The 22,932-nt window shown below is 43.6% G+C and overlaps 1 protein-coding gene across 6 annotated transcripts in view; it reads left to right on the top strand.

The window, feature by feature from the left end:
• The window catches only part of SYNE2 (spectrin repeat containing nuclear envelope protein 2), a 300,187-nt gene that overhangs the window by 228,107 nt on the left and 49,148 nt on the right, over window positions 1-22,932 (top strand). For all 6 annotated transcript variants that reach the window (XM_075926397.1, XM_075926393.1, XM_075926394.1 and 3 more), the window contains 6 exons: window positions 475-709; window positions 2,970-3,164; window positions 5,651-5,776; window positions 10,586-10,741; window positions 15,215-15,373; window positions 16,130-16,296. In XM_075926397.1, the coding sequence (XP_075782512.1) occupies window positions 475-709; window positions 2,970-3,164; window positions 5,651-5,776; window positions 10,586-10,741; window positions 15,215-15,373; window positions 16,130-16,296 (1,038 nt within the window). The remainder of the gene's footprint in view (window positions 1-474; window positions 710-2,969; window positions 3,165-5,650; window positions 5,777-10,585; window positions 10,742-15,214; window positions 15,374-16,129; window positions 16,297-22,932) is intronic.

Below are 22,932 nucleotides of genomic sequence, written 5' to 3' on the forward strand. Positions count from 1 at the left end.
AACCCATTTTATGAGGATGGGTTGAAAATTCTACAGCTTGTTGATGTAGAACAGGCAAAAGCATCTCATGGTACAAACCAAAACTGGTTTGAATGGGTGCAGCACTACAGGTTTTTTTGTAATATAGATGGGCACTAAGGTTCCACGTGCGCTACAGGACAGTGGTGACAGGAGGCTGTTAGAGCATTGCTAAAGGGGAGCTCCATTTTGCAGTGTAGTTGCTGCCAGTAATGACTTCCATCCACTTCAAGAATGCATTTGGAACAACTTAATTCTGGGTCTAGCCGTACCACGCACTGTTATGCCATAACAGAAAAACTCTCGTGTTCTTGTATCATTTTATAGTTTTCTGTCACACACAAGTTCTGACACACAGAGAAGGCTTGAGTTTATGGTGCTCCATTTTGGTTGTTGATATGGTTTCAAGGTGACAATGACATTCTGTATTAACACTCCAATATCTGTCCTCTTCAGAACGGAGTTTATTTCCACAATCACGCAACTAAAGGAGGAGTGGCAGGGTGTTATCCGCAGGGTTCAGGAGAGGAAGAAAGATATTGATGGACTTGTGAAGCAATGGCAGCACTTCAGGGTTTCTCAGCAGAATCTCACAAATGTTCTTACTTGTACAAGTAATTTCATAGCTGCTGTGAAGAGCCAGGACAGCTACAGCCTCTATCATCTTAGGAACCTAATTCACAATCTCAAGGTCATATTTTTATTTCTTAGAAAAAAATAGATTATCAGTGATTTTTCAGATTGCTTTTAAGATCCTTCCATTATTCTGAATATATATTTCAGTCACTTTTCGCACACAACAAATTGCTGATTTCTTTATTTTAATGGGACAGTTTCATTACAACTTGCTTTGATGTAGGTGTGGAAATCCACAATAAACTCCTAAAAAAAAGTTTATGATATGGAAGCTAGATACTGTTATAAGTGACTCTGACCTGATGAAAAGTTTCAAAGGTTCTCAGCAAGTTTTCACTAAAGCACATAGATTATGCCTGCCCATAATATTGCAGAAAGACAGTCCTGTTTCCTTTTGCTTGTCTTCATCTGAATGACCTCTCTGAGTAAATTTTCAAAATGCCAGTAATTCATGAGGATTTACTGTAAATGGGATGTTTTATGTTAATGGGAACATTGTCAACTGAACATTAATAGCTTAAGTTACCAGAAGCAACAAGGAGTACAGTGGCACTTTAAAAACTAATAAATTGATTAGGGTATTATTACAATTTGTTTTGTAGCAAAAAAATAACTTTAAGTTGAATTATGAACCAAAACCAGAATCTCTTGCTTGGTTAATAGAGCAGCACTGTCCAGGATTTCTGGGTAGAGATGCTCTTAAAGTTTAATAGTTTAAAGTTTAATTGGAATCTGAGTTTAAAGTTGAACATTGTATGATTTGAAGCCGGCATTAGATTTGGTAATACTGAATAATTTTTTGCTTTGAGGAGAAATATTCCATTACAGAGAGTAAGACCTGATTCTGCCAACCTTTCTCACGTCCTGTAGTATCTCACTATGGGAGTAAACCCCATAATAGTAAGGGGTCTTGCTCGTGTAGACATGGCATTGTTCGCTATGTTGCATACTACTGTGGTTTTCACTTGTCCCTGTCGATAGAGCCGGCCCAAGGTATGGGCCAACCGGGCTACCGCCCAGGGCACCCCATTGTAGGGGGTGCCACACGGGGTTGCTGGGCTGGGTGGGGGCGGCACCGTGCATGCTCTGCGCACCTGGGGCGGTGCCACGCATGTGCCGGGCGCCCGGGGGTGGGGCCGCACATGCGTCTCACTCCCGGGGGGAGCGCCACGCTCCTGAGGCCTGGGGCACACAAATGGCTCGGGCTGGCCCTCTTGATAGTAGGAAAACTTTTAACATAGACATGGCCACAATCGTAGTTATGGAATAACCACCACATAATTTCTGTCATTTAGTGTCTTGTTTATGACTAGAAGCATGAGAGCTCATATTCCTTACTAAAAATATATCTGATATAGTCCAACTGTGGATCTTTTTATTATCTATATAGATGTCTAAGTTGCACTGAACTCTTTGCCTCAATGATACTTTCAGCCAATGAGGTCCACAGATTATGTACTAAGTAAAAACTATTTTTTATTGGTTTTTAAATGTGTTGCCTTTCAGTTGAATTGAATATTCTCTTGTATAATAATGAAGGTTAACAGGCGTACCAAACTGGCCTCTGTATAAAGCAATCAGAAAATTGATTCATTATCAGATTACTCTTTCTGCAGACACAATCCATTAACGTTAGGATCAAAGACTATTATCAATGTTAAGACTTTCAGTATGTCACTCCTGTGTAGCTAGCCTCAATTTTTTTCATGTTTATTTTCTCCTGCTGTTTAAGGTGACTGTCAGAGACTATTATAGTGCCTGTTTTTACTCCTTTATGGTGTAAAAAGACCAGAAATTCTGGCTTTTATGGGTATTTTTATGCTTGTTCTTTAGCTTAGAAATAATAGGAATGTTAACTCTCATTTTCCCTATTTTGGATGGAGATCTTGTTAGGGTTCACAGAGGAGGTATCTTGTTAGCTTACTTTACTGAAAGGTGGTGTTCAGTCTCTAACAAAGACATTCTTTCTCCAGTATGCTTCTTAGTCATTGAAGTTAAAGAGTTGTTATGAAACCAAATATTTTATTAAACCTTTCACTTTTTACCTGTATGAATAAGAATCCCCTCTTCTTTCAATTGTTCCATTTTTATTCTCTTGGTCTAATCCTTTAACTCATAATAAAGTCATCATAGCATCTTGTAGGCTCAAAGCAAACAGGAAAAAAAATACAAGTTTGGGGGAGGTACGAATAACAAAAAGTAAAATCCATTTTTTTTCTCCTTTTGTGGGTCATCTTTTAAAAAGTGAAATACTGAGCAGGTTTGGTCCCTAATCCCAAAGCTGAGATTTAGAATGTTGTGGTTGGTTTTTTTAGAACAAGGAAATACTTCTTCAGAGGTGGCAAACCACATACTCCCTTGCTGTCAATAGTGGGGAAAAGTTACTTAAAAACACAGACCAGGAGACCAGCGCTGTAATACAAGATGAACTCAGCCGGTTACAGGAGAATTGGAACGATGCCCAGCTTCAAGTGGAGAAGATCACGAAGCAGCTCCTCGGCACTGCGCAGGTACTTGACAGGTATTCTCTCAGGAGGAGAACACCCTGAGAAGTTTGCATGTGCCTGTTCCCATGCAGGGGGAGCTCCATGGCAGCTTGATCAGTCCTTAGGACAAGCAGGCTAATGCAGTAGAGAAACGCTGTGAAGCAAGTGCCCAAGGAACCCCAGAAAGAGTAGCAGCTTCCCAGCTCTTTGATTGCCATTCTATGAATCCTAACCTGTCTTTGTCCTGTATGCAGCCCCTGAACAGGCTATTAAGCAACTGGATTGTAGTAACACTCACAAATAAGCTTACAGGTTGGAGATAGTAGCATTCAGGGACAGAGCCCCTGCCACCAAGTGCCTTTGATTGGGAGGGTGAGGTATCATGGTGGCTTTATTGTTCCCCACCTGTCCATCTCAGTCAGTGGCCTCTAATCTCAAGGGACAGCTCCATTCTGAAGTTATCAGAAGTCTCCCATGTGCCTTGCCAATGAAGCATCACTCTTTCAATCCAAGAGACTCTGATGATGCATTCTGACTCCACTTGAGATCACACCCACCCGCTCCACCATTGCGTATCTGGGAAGGCCAAAGTTATGGGCTATTATATCTCCATAGAGAGGGGTTGGGTTGCAGTGTCTTTCCCTCCCTCCCCTTTTGGATTGCAGTAGTGCTCTGTGGCCAGAGAGCCTGGCTAGGTTCTGGAACTCTTCTCATGCTTGTCAGCCTTGAAGCACCTGGGTGAGAATTTCGGCCAAATATGATACTCACACTTCTTTACTCTCTTTGGCTACGTCTACACTGCAGCGCTATTTCGGGATACCAGAGGTATCCCAAAATAGCTATTCCGTGTCTTTTGAGCACGCCCGTTATTTTGTTATATAACGGGCTTGCTATTCTGACATTCCTGTTAACCTTATTCCATGAGGAGTAAGAGACATTTCGGAATAGCGACTTATTTCTAAATAAATGCTGCGTAGATCACACCAAATTTCGAAATCAGCTATTTCAAAATTGACTCAAAATACGCTATGCTATTTGTATAGCTCAAATTGCGTAGCTTATTTTGAGCTACAGGTCCAGTGTAGATGCACCCTTAGAGTAGGTGCAGACTACGTCAGAGGCCATAATTCTCTCATCATACCCACCTCCTGGGAAAATCAGGGTTCGATCCATGGGCATATTTCCTCCCCATAGTGAATTTCTGTTTCAAAGCATAACAACTTCATATCTAACTATGCCATCAGTTTAATTGATCCCCAGCATAATTTAAAACTGTTCTCCATCGAATCTTAGTTTGTATAAAAGGAGATGTGAACCTCTTGAGCTAAAATGCACTTCAAGGCAAACATTAAATACGAGAGGGCTCAATTCTCTCCTTAATCCATGAATGAAATTCTTATTAGGGACAGTGAACATGCACTAGGAGGGAAGTCCTAATGATCAGTCCTCTAAAATACAAGGGTAAGTCAAAAAGTATCCGCAAAGTGTTCATATTTTTTTTTCAATTTGCCCAACTGCTGAATTCACGCGCAACCGTAAGCAAGGAACCTCCCTCTTTTATAGTGACATATTTGGCCTTGACGGTTCAGATATCTTTCACCACTAGTGGGGTCAACATGGCCGCTCCGCTTACCACATGCACCAAAGAAAATCAGCGTGCGGTGATTCAATTTTTGTGGGCTGAAAGTATAAGAGGTGCGGAAATTCATCGAAGACTATCAGCACAGCATGGTGACAGTGTTTTGCCACAGCGAAGCGTGTACGAATGGATTGACATGTTCAAAAATGGCCGAACAAGTGTCACTGACGAAAAATGATCAGGGCGCCCATCCACATCGACTACTGAACGGAACATTGAACAAGTCCGCATGCTGATTCTTGAAAACAGGAGGGTGACTGTCGAAGTGGCAAACCTACTGCAGATTAGTCGTGGTTCTGCCTATGAAATCATTCACCACAAACTTTCCTTCAATAAAGTTTGTGCGAGATGGGTTCCCAAACAACTCACGGAACAGCACAGATGTAACCGTTTGGACATCTGTAATCGCCTTTTGAACCAGTATCATGAGGAAGGTGACACTTTTTTGAGTTGCATTGTCACTGGTGATGAAACGTGGATCCACCACTATGAGCCAGAGAGCAAACGTCAGAGAGACCCCTCAAAGATGCTTTAAGAGGCCATCGTTTTGCTAGCCACCATGATTTGAAGGAGGTGGTGAATACATGGCTTGCCGCCCGGTTGAAAACATTTTTTTCTGAAGGCATACAAAAGCTTGTACGACGCTGGACCAAGTGTGTTGAAAAGCAGGGGAACTATGTTGAAAAATTATACACTTATGAATTCTGTATTGCTGTTGTGTTAATTTTAATAAATACATTGCAGATACTTTTTGACTTACCCTTGTAAGTTAATTTAGAAGTTGCTGTTCTTTAAGTCAACCATGCAAGACAGAATGTTCATATTGTGAGAGATTTGCCATTTGTAACTTCCTTGTTTCTGTAAAAAACAGACATGGGACAGCTGTGAAAAACGAATCAAGGAATTGGAAAACAGGCTGCGACAGCTTAAGGCAAAAATAAAAGATCCACTTCCAGATGAGGATGAAGAGCTCCACAAAGCCAAGGAACATATTAAGGTATTGAAATTGAAAGTGCATTTTGTTTAAAAAAAACCCCAAACATTCTTTATACACTAGTTGAGCATCTAGAAGACTAGTTTTCTCTCTCTCTCTTGCTCCTCCATGCAACTGAGTTCTTCTATGCTACTGGTAAATTGCCTTCACCCTTTCCCCATGTCTGATGTAACACCCTAATGTCTACCAGTGCTGGAGATTTTTGAAACTTGAAATCTATGTGACCTCAAGAATTTTTCTGTTGGCAGGACATTTATTGTTATGCTGTTGATGAGACAGAAATTTGTCACTTCCCCTGCCCCTCCAAACAAACAAACAAAAATTTAAACCCAGGTACAATAAAATAAGAAGCTAAAATTCCCTTCTCCCCATCTGTCACTGCACCTCACTCCCTTTGATGTGGTTGGATGTCTTTTTTTGTTGTGTTATCAGTCTATTATAGACTGTAAAATTTTCCAGGCAGGGGCCTTATTTTGTCTACAAAGCAACTTGCACGCCTGTGGCATGCTAAAAATAATAGAGTGAAGGAAAGGAGAGCCAGAGTGGAGCAGCAGCAGGTTAGCATTGAAAGCCTTGGCTGCCAGGATCGTACCATGAAAATTAAATGGCATGGGAAGTATTTCCAGTGCATGACTCATTTTGGCAACTTTGCATTTGGCCACATAGCATTGTGCTTTATCGCCTTGTTTATGAACTGAATTGCTTGGCCTTTATGGAAATGAGTTTGCTGATGTCAGACGACTTTGGATTGCTACCAACTCCCTGAGATCTTTGTGATAGCTGGCTAAGGCTTCTTTTCATACGCAGGAATAATCTGCATCTGAACACTTGTGTTCACGTTAAAATCGCCTACATTCTGTCTGCATAAAGCTACCACCACTGATAATACCAATAGTAGCGCTTTGGCAATGGAGAACAAACTGTGTCAGTGTAGACGCAGCCCTCGGATATAAGAGAAAGCATAAACGACTGAATAAGAACACAAGAATGGCCATACTGGATCAGACCCAGGGTCCATCTAGCTCAGTATCCTGTTTTCTGACAGTGGCCAATGCCCCAGAGGAAGTGAACAGAACGGGTAATCATCAGTTCCGTACATACAAGATGGGAAGCGACTGTCTAGGAAGGAGCATGGCGGAAAGGGATCTAGGGGTCATAGTGGACCACAAGTTGAATGAGTCAACAGTGTGATGCTGTTGCAAAAAAAGCAAATATTATTCTAGGTTGTATCAACAGGTGTGTTGTAAGCAAAACTCATGAAGTCATTCTGCCGCTCTATTCTGCACTAGTTAGGCCTCAGCTGGAGTACTGTGTCCAGTCCTGGGCGCCACATTTCAAGAAAGATGTGGAGAAATTGGAAAGGGTACAGAGAAGAGCGACAAAAATGATTAAAGGTCTAGAGAACATGACCTATGAAGCCAGGCTTCATGAACTGGGCTTGTTTAGTTTGGAAAAAAGAAGATTAAGGGGGGACATGATAGCGGTTTTCAAATATCTAAAATGGTGTCACAAGGAGGAAGGAGAAAATTTGTTCCTCTTGGTTTCTGAGGACAGGACAAGGAGTAATGGGCTTAAAGTGCAGCAAGGGAGCTTTAGATTGGACATTAGGAAAAAATTCCCAACTGTCAGGGTGGTCAAATATTGGAATAAATTGCCAAGGGAGGTGGTGGAATCTCCCTCTCTGGAGATATTTAAGAACAGATTAGATAGACATCTGTCAGGGATGGTGTAGACGGAGCTTGGTCCTGCCTAGAGGGCGGGGGGCTGGACTCGATGACCTCTCGAGGTCCCTTTCAGTCGTATGATTCTAAGTGATCTCTGCCTTGTCACCCATTCCCAGCTTCTGACAAAGAGAGGCTAGCAACATCATTGCTCCCATCCTGGCTAATAAAAATTGATGGACCTACCCTCCAGGAATTTAACTTGTTCTTTTTTGAACACTGTTATAGAGTTGGTCTTCATAACATCATCTGGCAAAGAGTTCCACAGGTTGACTGTGTGCTGTGTGAAGAAAAACTTCCTTATGTTTGTTTTAAACCTGCTGCCTATTAATTTCATTTGGTGAACCCTAGTCCTTATGTTATGGGAACAAGTAAATCATTTTTCCTTAATCACTTTCTCCATACCTGTCATGATTTTACAGAGCTCTGTCATACCCCCCCTTAGTCTCCTCTGTTCTAAGCTAAGTCCCAGTTTTTTTTAATCTCTCTTCATATGGCATCCATTTCAAACCCCTAATCATTTGTTAAATGATGTTAGATTATAAGACCCCAGTTTCTTCATTTGAGATTTCTTTTTGTGCCTAGAGCGCTGGGTTGGGACTCTCACAAGAGACTTGGGTTCTATTCTTGTACCTGCCCCAGGCATGTTAGGTGACCTTGGGCAAATCATTTCCGGCCCTATGCCTCGGTTTCTCCATCTGTTAAAAAAAAAAAATAGGGATAATGTTTAGGGATGTGAAAGATTAACTGGAAAGTATCACCCTTAACAGGTGATGCTTACTGGTTCCGGTTAGCCAGCGGGGGCTGGAGCAGCTCCCCATCTGCCGTAGGCAAGGGGCTGCTCCAACCCCACAGGGCCTGCTGCAGACAGTGACTGCTTTGGATGGCCAGAGCAGCCCCTACCTGTGAAGGTGGGGAGCACTCCAGCCCACCATAATATTCTTAAGGAAGAATTTGTTGTGAACGGGAGGAATTGTTTTCAGTTAAACAATCAGCTCTTTATTTTAATGGATTCTTTTTTCAGTGTTTCCTTTGCCAGCTGAATGGTGAGTCAGTACCCTGTCAATTTTTTTCTGTCCTGTGTAGAACACTGATTTTTCTCCACTGCAGGTGTTATGTGCAGTTCAGTGAGAACTTTAATGCAAAACACTTATTAAAAGCCATCAGGAAAGATTATCTCCTTGTAGCTATAAAGAAATGGGTCTGGGTTTTAAAAAAAAAATTGAATTGCTTAGAACTTTCAAACGTTTAAGGAGGAGTTACTATCAGACGAAGTGGCTGGAACTATAAAAGCGTGCCTCAGTGGATGGAAACTGATTTTAATTCCCGAGTGTTAAAAACAAACAAACAACCTGGAATACAAAGTAGATGTAGCAAAGAAAAAACATTCTGGCAAACATCAAAGCAAGCAAAAGATAAAAGATTATAGTACATCTTTCAACTGGACCCTGTTTACAAGCATATGACTGGGTACCTATTAACACTTCAAAACACATGGGTTGCCAGGCATCCAATTTTCAACCCAGAATGCCCAATCCAAAAGGGTCCTGGGAGGCTCCAATCAGCATCACTGATTGAACTGTTAAAAGTCCAATTGGTGGCACAGCTGGGCTAAGGCAGGCCTCCCAGTGGCTCCCAGAAGCAGCCAGCATTTCCAGCTCCTAAGCACAGGGGCAGTTGGCCAGGGAGGCCCTCCACACTGACCCTGCCCTAAGAGACAGCCCTGTAGCTCCCACAGGATGGGTACCAATGGGAGCTGTGGGGGCAGCACTTGTGGGCATGGTCAGCATGCAGAACTCCCTGCTCCCTGTGCCTAAGGGTGCGTCTACACTGTAGGGCTTAACTCGAAATAAGTTACACAAATTGAGCTATATCTATTGTGTATCTTATTTCAGAGTAGCTTATTTTGAAATAAGGCGCATCTACACAGCCCTTATTTCAAAACAGAGCACTCTTCCTCTGACTTGCCTCATTCCTTGTACAATGAGGGTTACAGGAGTCAGAGTAAGAAGTCCTCCCGCTTGACAGTATTTTGACATTATTTCAATATAACTGTCTGCTGTGTAGATGTGGCCTAAGTTATTCTGGAATAGTGCTAGTTATTTCGAAAGAGTGTTACAGTGTAGACGTGCCCTAAGAGCCAGACACGTTGCTGCTTCCAGGATCTGCTCAGAAACAGGGCAGGCAGGAAGCCTGCCTTAGCCCCCCTGCACCACTGACTGGAAGCCACCTGCAGTAAGCACCACCTGGCTGAAGCCTTCACTCCAAACCCCTTCCCATACTCCAACTCCCTCCTAGAGCCCCCCCTCCTGCACACTAAACCCTTCATCCAGAACCCACGCCTGCTGCTGTAGTCAGCACCCCCTCCCACACTCTGAACCTCTTGGCTCCAGCGATGAGACTCTCTTACACTCTGAGCTCCTCATTTCTGCACCTACCCCAGAGCCCACACCCTCTGCCAGATCCCTCATCCCCTCCTGCACCCTAAGCCTCTGCCTCAGCCCCGTGAAAATGAGTGAGGGAGGGGGAAATGAAGTGAGTGGGGTGGGGCCTCACAGAAGAGGCAGGGTTTGGGGGTGGGAGGGTGGAACAAGGGGTTTTGGTTTGTGCAGTTAGATAGTTGGCCACCCTACCAAGCAGTGCATCAGAAGATATTGGCTATTCATATCTAGTAGAGAACATTTTAGTATTTTATAGAGTAATAGGAAGCTTGTTTCTGCACTAAATAAGTCAACAGGAGCTGTGCCATTGACTTTAATGGACTGTCAATCAGGCCCAGAAAGACTAGCACTGGAAGGAATCCTTTAATAACGCTAAAGAGACATTAATCTTTTCAACTAACCATTTTTCTTTCCACCCTCCTCCAAACAGGGCGCAGAGATGTAAGGAAAAGGAAAGGGAGGCTGACCTAAACACAGGCTCCTAATGTAGGCTTTCACAGCATTACCCTTTTGGCTGCCTATGTGTGCCTTTCCCCTCCTCTTTTTCTGTTTTCCCCTCCCCCACAGGCCAATCAGAGGATTAACCAACAGGTTTTGAAAAAACACAGGAGCTTAGTCTAAAGGATTGTTTTCCTTGTGTTTAAATGCAGGAACTGGAGAAGTCACTTGCAGGCTGGAATCAAAACGTGAAAGAACTTGATAATATGAAGGCAGACTTGGCTCATTATATCCTTGCAGAAGATGTGATGCTGCTGAAGGAGCAAGTAGAGCATTTGCACAGACAATGGGAAGAACTCTGCTTACGAGTAAGTCAATTAGCTGTGGAGTATACTGTTCATATCCTTGGTTTTATGTGGACTCATTTAGGTCTTGCAGGGCCTAAACAGAGCAGAAAGGAACAGCTTTAGTTAACATGTGGGATAACTTTAATGGTAGAGTCTCTTTTGTGGCATTATTTGCAGATGCAGTTTCTTTTTAGCATGGCTGAACAATAGAGAAGTAAAAAGTTAGTCTGGGCTCTGCTCTCTTTGTTTCTGTAACACAAAGTACTCCACTTTTGCAAACTGTTAGCAACTGGAGTGTCTGAAAGAAATGCAACTGTTGGGAGAATTAATTGGCTTTGTTCTAACGCACAAACTAGAGTGCTAAGGTTGAACAGAGGAATGGCCTGAAAATGAAGGAGGGGAAAAAGCGGGGGGGGAGCGGGGAGAGATTGTTTTGTTGTTTCTGCCACCTACTTTGTCTTTTGAATTTGCAAGTGATGGCATGTTCATAAACTGATGTAAAATACAGCTCCAAGAAAGCTAATAAGTGAAATTGAGATTGAAATTAGCCTTTAGATATGTTTAGTAAAGAGGACCAAAACATATATTAAAAATGGACTAGCCGTTTCTTTAATGTATTGTTTTCCCAAAACTTTCTACAGTTTACTGTTCAACATTTACTGTCTTTTGTGACCTACTGCTATAGTAGATTTAATTAGCACGACATTTAAATTTACTGAACCAAATTATTTCCTAGAGGTAATGGAGTTAGATCAGGGATGAATTTGGCTCACTGAATATACAGATTAGTATAAAATGATGGGTATTTTGTGTGTTATATGCATAATTTCACATATACATTAATAGAGAAAGGTAAAGGTTAAAGAAACAAAATGTTTCATTTTAAGATTCTTGACTTAAGAAGATACTTTGGTAGATAGTTCTAGGACAGCAACAAAATGGAACCCTTTATAGCCATAAAATTATACTGCTTTTTTTTTTTTTTAAGATTAAAAAAAAAAGGCGAAATGACGTTCTAATAGTATTTAGGGCCCAAACTTTACCCAGGCAAAGGGATCTCAATTTTTGGTGAAATAAGGATTGCATAGTCAGGCCCTTCATAATAAGTTTGATGTGGTGAAATAACATGGTTTTTTCTTTGCACAGACCCAAGAGATACCGTGAATATTTTGCCTTAAACTGAAGCCAGTTCAAGAGTTTGGTCAATGTCAATCTGACTCTCTAGGGCTACGTCTACACTGGCCCCTTTTCCGGAAGGGGCATGTAAATTTCACCAGTCGTCGTAGGGAAATCCGCGGGGGATTTAAATATCCCCCGCGGCATTTAAATAAAAATGTCCGCCGCTTTTTTCCGGCTTTTAAAAAAGCCGGAAAAGAGCGTCTACACTGGCCCCGATCCTCCGGAAAAAGTGCCCTTTCTTTGAAGTAGGAATAAGACCCTCCGGAAAAGGGCACTTTTTCCGGAGGATCGGGGCCAGTGTAGACGCTCTTTTCCGGCTTTTTTAAAAGCCGGAAAAAAGCGGCGGACATTTTTATTTAAATGCCGCGGGGGATATTTAAATCCCCCGCGGATTTCCCTACGACGACTGGTGAAATTTACATGCCCCTTCCGGAAAAGGGGCCAGTGTAGACGTAGCCTAGTTGTCCATACTACAGACTTGTTCTAGTTAATGTAAATTCTACAGTACTCTGAGCTTCATAATTCCCCCTCTACCAGAGAATAGTGTTTAGGCTAGCAATGGGCAACCTAGGCTAATGAATGGGCCAGATGAGTGGCCCTCTTTCATGTCAGTGGGCCACCAGATTGTTGTTAACAAGACAGTCTCCGAGGATAGGGTAGTTTTGCTCACTGTGCTTATGTGCCTAGAATTTGCAGAGGGTGCCGATTGAACTGTAGCAGCGCTTCGATGGGATGCAGAGGCAGCGCATGGCTTTCACAATGTTGTGTGCAATCAGTACGCACCCCACTTCACATGCCCTTGCTTTAAGTGCATGTCAGTTTTGTAAAGCCAGTAGCAAAAAACATACACGGACAAAAACCTGTAGAATCTGGCAACCCTGCATGTGGGCATGGTAAAGAAAATATCTTATGAGCCATAGATAGAACCCTGATGGGCCACATGTTGCCCAACACTGGTTTGGGCCGATTTAGTTGGGGCGCCACCGTGTCTGTGTGGAAAGCAGGTTATTTACATCGCCCACCAACTGCATGTGGACAGCCCAGGCTGTCAGCTCCATGCCAATTCCCACGGCCGGGTGTTGACAGAAGGGTGCTGCACTGAGCCAGCTGGATGTTCACCACCCAGCAGCAGGGCTCTTCCCGGAGTCAACTGCCTGGACTGTCCATGCCCACTTAAGTCAGTGCTAGCACTCCTGAGGAGGATCTGTTCCACTGGCAGTAGGAGTGTGGTGAAACAAACACAGTCATTGCTGTGGTGGCTGTGTATTGACATGACCTCGATCAGCTTAACGATGCAGTAGAGATATGGCCTGAATGGCTAACCCAATGAAAGGTGATCAATTTTTCCCTTACTATTGCAGATTCTCAAAACTGAGAATGCCAGACTTGAAAACATGTAGGCACTCCAGTATTTTCAAACGTGGATGCCTTAATTGGGCACCTTCTGTATAGCTGCACTTAGACATCTCAATCAGAGGCCTGATTTTACAGGGTGCTGAGAACCCACCATTCGGATTGTGAGTGCCCAATGGCTCTGACAATCAAGCCTGTGTGCCTAAGTGCAGATTAGCCCCAGCTGTGAACTTTCGGCCTTTGTAATTCAAGTTCGGACATACAGTACTCTATTTTGTATGTGTTTTTAGAGAGGAGTCGGAGCAAGAAAGTGAAAAATACAGGGAGTGGAAGATACATATTGTTTGAAAACAATTGATATTTAAATGGAGAGGTCCAACCCAGCAGCTGTTATGAACATCACAGAGTGAGGGGGGCAGATGCTCATGCTAGTAAGGGTAGGGAGATAAATAAACACATAGTTAATGAACAGATGCATTCAAGAGGATTAGTGTTTGCATCGCTGCCATTGTAAGATATATGTAGATCAAAGATCTAACAATTCATACCAATAAGGTGCTGTCTATTACAACATACATGTATGGTATCTGCAGCTATGTTCCACCTGATAGCAAAAACTACAGAAAGGTGAAAAGAGTGTAACTACAGAAAGAAAACGCAGCTAGTTCATAGCATCCCCCCTTCACTGAAAATTCCCAAGGAGAATTTTTGCCTGAAGTTCTAGTAGGAAGATTTTTTTTTTGTGGGGGAGGGCAGGGAACAGTGATTCTATGCAAAATGTGTCTCTCTTAATCAGGCAGAATTGAAATCAGAAACACTTATAGGCGCTAATACTGATTCAGTCAGCGTTGTCCTCCACTTCTTGACCCCAGACATGGAGTTAGTTTACCTCATCCATGGGAAGACAGTTCAGGTGGCAGAGGCTAGCTAATGCCATCATGTGATCCCCATGCTTCTGGTGCAGGGATTGAAGGGTGAGCAGACATACCATGAATATGGAAGAGCCTTCAGATTGAAATCCTCAGGGTCTCCCAAGTTCTCTAGTAGATTTCTTCTTAATGTGAGTTTTGGAGGCCATTCCTCTGCCCCTTTTGTAACACTTGTAGCCCCCTCTCTCTCTTTTGCATAGGTTATGTAATGCTGTAATGTGAAGGATGAGGCAATGCAGATGTAGGAATACATTTCCCTCCCCACGTACTTTGTTGTGCGTGAGGAACATATGGAAACAAATTTCTCAGAACTGAAAGAACAAATGTAATAGAGATGTAGCCGTGTTAGTGCTACATAGTCCTGTTTTTTGTTTCTGAAAGAACAAAAGCAGACTAGTGTGAGGTTCTATAATGTATTTCATGTGACAGGAGCGATCTTTTTATGTTCTCTTATTGCTATTCCCAAATTTCAACCAAGGTATAACATATTAGGCGAAGGATCCAAGAGCTATTTATAGGAGAGGAAAATCAGAAGAATGCCAATGCGATGATCAAAAGTAAAGATTAGATTATCAAATTGTAGAAATATGGGAACCTACTACAGGGATGTATCTCAGAAAGTGGGGTGTGTGTAGAATATAGCTATTTTATAGACGTGTGTAGAAATACATATTTTATATTTCTTGATTCTTTGGCTTTGCCAGATTTCCACTGTATGACGCATGAATTGTTACAAATGTCATCATTTATAAAGCCACCAGCTAATTTAATAGCTTTTTTTAATGGAGAGTATCTGATATTCCACACTTGTGCTACAGCATTCTGGTTGCCATCTTTAAAGGAAAAACTGGAGAATATTAATAAATGCTCTTGAAAATTGGAACTAATTCATTTAGCATCGTGTCTTGATGATGAATTCTGCTGCAATAATCTTATTATTAAATCTAAGTCATGCATGCTTTTGATTGTATTTGTAATCTTTGGCCTCCTGCTGATAGAGCTCTTGACAGCTGTTATGTATCCTTATCCATAGGTGTCTCTGCGTAAGCAGGAGATAGAGGACAGACTCAATGTGTGGAGTGTGTTCAATGAAAAGAATAAAGAGCTATGTGCATGGCTGGTACAGATGGAAAGCAAAGTGTTACAGCCCGCGGATGTTAGTATTGAAGATGTGCTAGAGAAATTACAAAAGGTAAACAGGAAAGCAGCTTTTCGTGCTTTGTAAGAATTTGTTGCAGACAAACCCACACTAAAATAGGAATGTTGAACAGCATTTACAGGCTAAAACCTAGAAATTTAAGTATTTAGGCCTTAATTGACAAAGGTATTTAGAGCCTAATTTCCATTGATTCCACACTGTCTGTATCCCTACTGCTGATCGGTCTGAGGCAAAAGCAAAACAGACCGTCCCCCTAATTGCACTGCAGCAGCATATTGCATTGCACATAGGACTCGTCCTCCTTATGCCGGGGGGAGGATGCAACATATGGGTCCTCTGCTTGATATTTGTAGGGTGTGAGACTACAGACTCCTCCTCTTGGAGTATCTGTTGTAGGTGATGTGTTGCTCCCTCTGATCTCACCAGTGCAACTGTTGTGAAAGGGGCGTTTGAAGGTGAATGTGGGATGATCCCAGAATATGGAGGAGGGTACTGGTTTTGGAACTAAGTACATATGAGGTCACTATGACCCAAAAAACCCCAGTCAAAACCCATAGATCAAGCTGGGAAACTAAATTGATTTCCTTCTGTGGTATTGGACTTGATTAAGTAATAACAAATATATAAAAACACTGAGGATATACTCCCCTGTGTTTCTATAGCAATCTTGTTCATCCCAGTTCAAGCCTGCCCACCCACACAACACAGAATCCCAGAAACATTATTTCAACAAGAAATTGATTTTCAGTGTTGGTTGTAAATAATTTTCGGATGTGATTTTTCTTCCAGGACTGTATGGAAGAAATAAACCTTTTCAGTGAAAATAAACTTCATTTGAAGCAAATGGGTGATCAGCTCATCAAATCTAGCAACAAGAGCAGAGTGGCAGAAATAGATGACAAACTCAATAAAATTAACAATCGGTGGCAGCATCTCTTTGATGTCATTGGAGGACGGTAAGAACTTAAATTTCAATACTTGCCTTTGAAGGAACCAAGGAATTGGCCTTACATTTTGAAATAAAATGCTTGTGTATATGTCTACATGGAATTCCCAACTAAATACGAAACACACTGACCTGATTTTAAGCTATATTAAGTGGGATTTCAAAATTGGCTTAAAAATTAGAATTAATTCGTATTTTCTTATTTAGATTCAATTGTTTTCTGGTGTATTTTGAAACCACACATTACTCCATGTATACAGCACCTAGTGCGGGAAAATTTTCTTTTTAAACCTGAGGGATTAAGGTAGAATCAAAGGGATTTTACTTCGCTGATTTTACATTGTCCTGAACTTCATTTTTAAAATAATACCCTATTGGCTGCGAAGCAATGTGGTAGATTCCCTTTCACTGGGAATCTAAATTAAGACTGGATGCCTTTCCAAGAGATAGACTCTAGTCCATGTGTAAGTTACTGGAATACATGGGCTTCACTGGGTGAAATTTTATGGCTTGATTTATGCAGACAGTCAGACTAGATGCACAGTCCCTTCTGCTCTTAACATTTTTGTAACATCTAATAAATAGGAATTTAATCCCAGTATTTTAGGCTGCCCATTATGTAAAGCCTGTGCATTATTTTTGAAATGCAGCATTTACCGCAGACCAATAAATTGGGAAAAGCTTTGCCATGACAAATCAACAAAATCTGGATAGCCCCATCTGTGACCTCTTCTTATTGGATTAAATGGTTTATTTTACTGAAAGAGCTAAGAAAATAGTGACCACCTTGTCCAATAATTGAGATAATCCAATTTAATTATACAGGCAGTCCCCGGGTTATGTACAAGATAGGGACTGTAGGTTTGTTCTTAAGTTGAATCTGTATGTAAGTCGGAACTGGCGTCCAGATTCAGCCGCTGCTGAAACTGACCAGCGGCTGACTACAGGAAGCCCGAGGCAGAGTTGCTCTGCCCCAGGCTTCCTGGAATCAGCCTCTGATCAGTTTCAACAGGCTGAATCTGGACACCAGTTCCGACTTACATACAGATTCAACTTAAGAACCCCAGGCGTCCCCAAGTCAGCTGCTGCTGAAACTGATCAGCGGCTGATTCCAGGAAGCCCGGGGCAGAGCAACTCTGCCTCGGGCTTCCTGTAATCAGCGCTGGTCAGTTTCAGCAGCGGCTGACTTGGGGACGCCTGGGGCAGAGCAGCTGGGGTGCTGCTGGGTTGCTCCAGTAGCGCCGCTCCTCGGCGCTACTGGACCAATCCACCAGCACCCCAGCTGCTCTGCCCCAGGCATCCTGATTCAGCCGCTGCTGAAACTGACCAGCAGCGGCTGAATCAGGACGCCTGGGGCAGAGCAGCTGGGGTGCTGCCGGGTTGGTCCAGTAGCGCCCAGAGCGGCACTGCGGGACCAACCGGCAGCGCCCCAGCTGCTCTACCACAGGCGTCCGGAGAAAAGCCTGGACTCCTGGGGGGGGAGGGGCGTACTAGATGCGCCCCCCCCCCCTCCTCCCCAGCAGACCAGGGAGACGCGGGCGGGGGACCGAGATGCACCGCGGTCCCACCGCCCGGGTCCTCCGCGGCTTTGCTCCGCGTCTCCCTGGTCTGCTAACCAGCAGACCAGGGAGACGGGGAGCAAAGCGGAGCAAAGCCGTGGAGCACGCCGGCAGCGGGACAGCCGTGGCGCGTCTGGGCTGTCCGCTGCCTGCGTGCTCCCCGGCTTTGCTCCCCGTCTCCCTGGTCTGGGGAGATGTGGAGCAAAGCCACGGAGCACACGGGCAGCGGACAGCCCAGACGCGCCGCGGCTGTTCCGCTGCCGGCGTCCTCAGAGGCTTTGCTTCCCATGTCCCTGGTCTGCTGGTCTCCAGCAGACCAGGGAGACGGGCAGCAAACCCCGTTTGTAACTGCGTAACTCGGGGACTGACTGTAAACTGTTAAATTGAGTCTTTATCCTATATCTTACACCATACACACATCCTGAGAAAGTGTCCAGACTCATTTCCTTCCTGAGATTTGGGTTTATTGGTAACTCAAAAACAATAATATGGACACAACATTGACATTAGCCTAAGCTTTCTGCCTGAAGTAAACTTTTCTAGAGTTTCTCCCTGTCCCTGTTTTCTTTGGTCCTTAAAAAAGACTCTCACCCCTTAATATGTGGGTTGGAGTTAAGTGGGTTCAGCCATCACCATAACTCAACTGTAATTACCTTGAGTCGTAACAAAGGATTTTAACGCTTGAGACTAACGCAACAGCATTGTCTGCTGCTCAGTCTGCTCTTAATAGTATACTGTGTTGAGACTCCATAGACAAGGGTTCTATTACTGCCACTGGGTTTCAAGTCTGTGCCTCAGTTTGCCATCTGTCAAATGAGCATCGATACTGATCTCCTTTGTAAAACGCTTTGAGATCTGCTGATGAAAAGTGCTATAGAAGAGCAAGGCATTCCAGTTCTTCATGAAAGAGATTTCTAACTTGTGGTTCACTTCTGTTGGTGGATCTGCATTGTATTTATAATATAGAAGTATTATAACTGCACTTTTTCTCTGCCCGTTATAGATTTGCCATAAGGTGCTGGGATTTTTTTAGTTTAAAAACTGAAAAGTATTGTAAATTTAAAAGCAAAGGAAAAGTTATTTTCTTAACAACTGTACCTAACAAAATACTCATGAAATCTGTGCCATAAACCAACCTCTGGCTGCAACTGGAAAGAACTTCCCCTTCCTAACTGTCCGTCGCACAGGGATTTTTGCACTTCTCTCTGAACAATGGCCACTGTGTTGGGGAACGGATATTGAACTAGATAGACCACAGGTTTGACCTTGTATGTTCCTATCGTAAGTGTGCTTGGGCCAATCGTTAATACCCTAGTCTCAATTCTGAGTTCCTCACAGAAGTGACTGATCGGAGGCAGGGGGAGCCACCAGCCATGTGACTCACACACCTCCACCCAGGGAGGAGCCAGGACAACCCCGCCCAACCAAGTGGTGGACTAGAGGTGCCAGCAGCAGGGGTCCACCCCTCCTCTTCCCCACCTGCACTTACCAACAGCAGAGGGTAAGCAGAGGCAGGCAGCTCCAGCTGCTTGGCTCCCCTGGCTGCTGCATCACTCCACTTCCCACTGGAGCACACAGGGCGGTCCCATCCCCTCCCCAGAGAGCAAATCAGTGAGACCTCTTTGCTCCTCTTCCTCTGCCCCTGCTGTGGAATGTTGGGGGAAGGGTGGATCCCTCCTGTGGGCAGTAAGTGCTGCTGGCTGGCCCCTTGCTTCTCCGGAGCATGGTGTGAGGGTGCACATGACCCTTCATGTCCCTCTTCCCCCATAGCTCCTCAGTTCATCCACTGAGTTCAGGAACACAGCAGAGGGGTCAGCAAAGATGACTTGAGTTTCCTGTATTCTGGGGTTGTTTGGAGCCTGTCTAGGCTGTGATGTAAGACAGAGCTGCCTAAAGACTATACAGTCCCGTGGGACTTTATGCTAGTGCAGGATTGTCATTATTGGAACAGAACTCTGCATTCCCCCTCCCTCGCCTAACACACACTGTACATGGGGATGGCTAATGCAAGGGCCTGCTTTATACCCAGGGAGACTTATCCTATGTCAGGGGAATTCTCTGCAGATCACTTATAGCTAGAATCCAGTGGCAGCTGGAGTGGAAAGAAGATACAGGATATGGGGGTTAGTGTGCATTTTTTCTGAAATGTAGCACTTCTCTTGTGAAAATATAACCCACATTCACACTGTATTTTTCAATTTTAATTAGATACTAGAGGGCTGTTCCCTAGTTGCCTCCCATCATGGGAGGCAGGCAACCGTGGCTCTCACCCCAGCCACCAGGGACGGCCAGGCTTCAACTGCACCAACCCAGGCCCCTTTTCCCTCTTCCCTCCTCCCTCTCTGCCAACCAGGACCTCTTCTCCCCTCCTGCCCCGCCAGCCCGGCCCTTTCTCTCCTTCCCAAGGGCTCTTTGCCCCCACCTTGCGCTGAGGGGGGGCCAAATTGCATTGATTATTGCATTGCAAATTGCATTGATTATTCGATTAGCCAATTAATTTAAATGTAACATCCCTATTATGCTCTTCTAGCCTTAAAATCTCTTAATTAACATAGGAACAACTACTGCCACCCAGATGATTTAACTTCTTCGAGACAAATTCAGAGGCAGACTCCAATACAAGAGAGGAAAAACAAAAATTTAATTGAGCAGTTACTTTAAAAAAAACTGAGAAATGTCTTGTGTATATTATTTTACAAGTTAAAAATAAAATTGTAAAGCACATATGTAACTTTATAACAATCCGACACAGCAGCTCTCTAGAGCTAGGTCTTTCTTTGGGGCCACCTGGCATAGCACCCTTAATTTCAGTGGAAACAGGAGCCTAGATGGGAGAGACCAGAACAAAAGGCTGACTGGGGGGGTGGGGAAACTGGGAATTGGAGTGGGAGAGAAGCAGGAATTGGGGATGAAATTGGAGGGAGCTGAAATTGAATGAGGAGCTGGGAAGGGGGAGACTGAAAATGGTTATGGAGGGAGGTGAGGGGATTGGAAAGACATCTGACAAGCAGCTGAACTCTTGGGGGAACTGGGACAGACTGAGCAGAGACTGGAACAAGGAGCCCGGGGAGTGGAAGTGAAACTGCACGAGGAATTCCAGGAGGTTAACTGGGACTGGGAGCCAATGGAAATGGGGTACATACGGGAAGGGCATAGAGATTAGAATGGGGAAGAAGCAGATCAAATATGGAGCTGAGAGGGACACAAGTACAAGGAGATGAGGGGGTGGAAATGGATGTGGAGGCATATAGATGGGTGAGACTAGGACTTATTGGGTAAAGGCCTGGAACTGGGATAAGAAGACTGGGTACTGGGATTGGCTATGTGAGGAGACTGGGAAAAAGTGCTAGGTGGGAAAAGGATAGGATTTGGGCAGAATGGGTCACCCTTGTGGGGAATGCTCAGTAGAATACACTCCCTTCTAGAGCCTGGGTGTCACACCATTCTATCAGCAAATATCTGTGAAACCCACTGGTAAAGCATGTGTCTCATCCCCCACTAGTGCTGGTCCACATCAAAGATGACGACTTACTACTGCTATCAGTTATCTCAAGTGGCAGAGGTCTGTGCTGTGATATAAAGGTTGCAACTCTGTTGATGTCAAATAGTGGAATTTCTGGGTTGTTTTTAATTATTTTTTTTTAATTAGGAAATGACCCCCACAAAACTTTGTTAAAAGATCCATCCTGTGCCCTTGAAGGAAGCCTGGGTCCTGTGGAAAAAATAATATATGATCATATAATTAAAAATTGTCTCATAAACTGTATGCACAAGGAGGGCACATTAAGGTTGCACAGGGAACCTTATTTCTGTTATTTCCTAACTTTTGAGTGTTTGACTTTGCAACCTTTATTTTTAACATCGTTTTTTGCATGTAGTATATATCTATACAGAATTAAAATGACAGCAAAACACAGTCAGAAACCAATCTAATAAATACAGAACATTTCCAGTAAACAGCTTACTTCACCTTAAACCAATAAACAACCTAAGACAGATGGGCAAATTAGGTGAGTTCTCAGTTTAGACCTTGGAGTGATTCTCTTGGCTCTTGGTGACAAGCTCATATTTGCCATATGGCAGCAGCCACACAGAATGGACTTAGCATTTTTATTGTACGTATCTACTTGGCTTGTGCAGTTCACAAAGGCATTGTCAGGTGTATCACAGCTGAAGCATGGTTTGATGCAAACTAGGAAGCATGTGAAAACACAATTCCCATGGAAAAATTACATTCGGACATCTGTTCTTTTTTAAGTTATGCAAATGAATTTCTGCAAGCTCTGGAGAAGCTGTTAGCTGGTTCTGTGCTCTTCTTTATTGGCTGACAGGAAAGGAAGAAAGCAGGGGGACTACACAGACAAAAGTCTAATTTGACTACTCTCTCTGGGTATGTCTACACTACCCCCCTAGTTCGAACTAGGGGGGGGTAATGTAGTCATACGGAGTTGCAAATGAAACCCAGGATTTGAATTTCCCGGGCTTCATTTGCATAGTTCGGACTCCGTGCCGCGCGGCTACACGCGGTACGGACTAGCTAGTTCGGATTAGGCTTCCTAATCCGAACTAGCTGTACACCTCGTTCCACGGGCTTCATTTGCAACTCCGTATGACTACGTTACACCCCCTAGTTCGAACTAGGGGGGTAGTGTAGACATACCCTCTGTGTTCTGCCGTGTTTCCAATTGTGGAAACGTACCTTAGATTCCAAAACATCAGTAGCATTCTTCCCATTTGTCAATTAGCAGCTGACCTCTTAACATGAAATGCTTTACATATGTACACACACTCACACGTGTGCAAGGGCTAAAATACAGAGGAAACAGTGTGTTTAGGCTGCATGGAGGACAGCTTGCCAAGAACACATACCCTACGAATTCAAACCCTGTATGCAGTGAAGCAATATTCTGCAAGGATCGCCTACAAGGAGTGAGAGGCTATGTCTACACTGCAACGCTATTTCGGGATACCAGATTATCACAAAATAGCTATCCCACATCTTCACAGCAAGCCTGTTATTTTGGGCTCGCTATTCCAACATTCCTGTAAAGCTCCTTCTACGAGGAGTAAGGGACACTTTGGAATAG

Source organism: Pelodiscus sinensis, chromosome 4, assembly GCF_049634645.1.
Source record: "Pelodiscus sinensis isolate JC-2024 chromosome 4, ASM4963464v1, whole genome shotgun sequence".
In the NCBI taxonomy this organism is placed as follows: Eukaryota; Metazoa; Chordata; order Testudines; family Trionychidae; genus Pelodiscus; species Pelodiscus sinensis.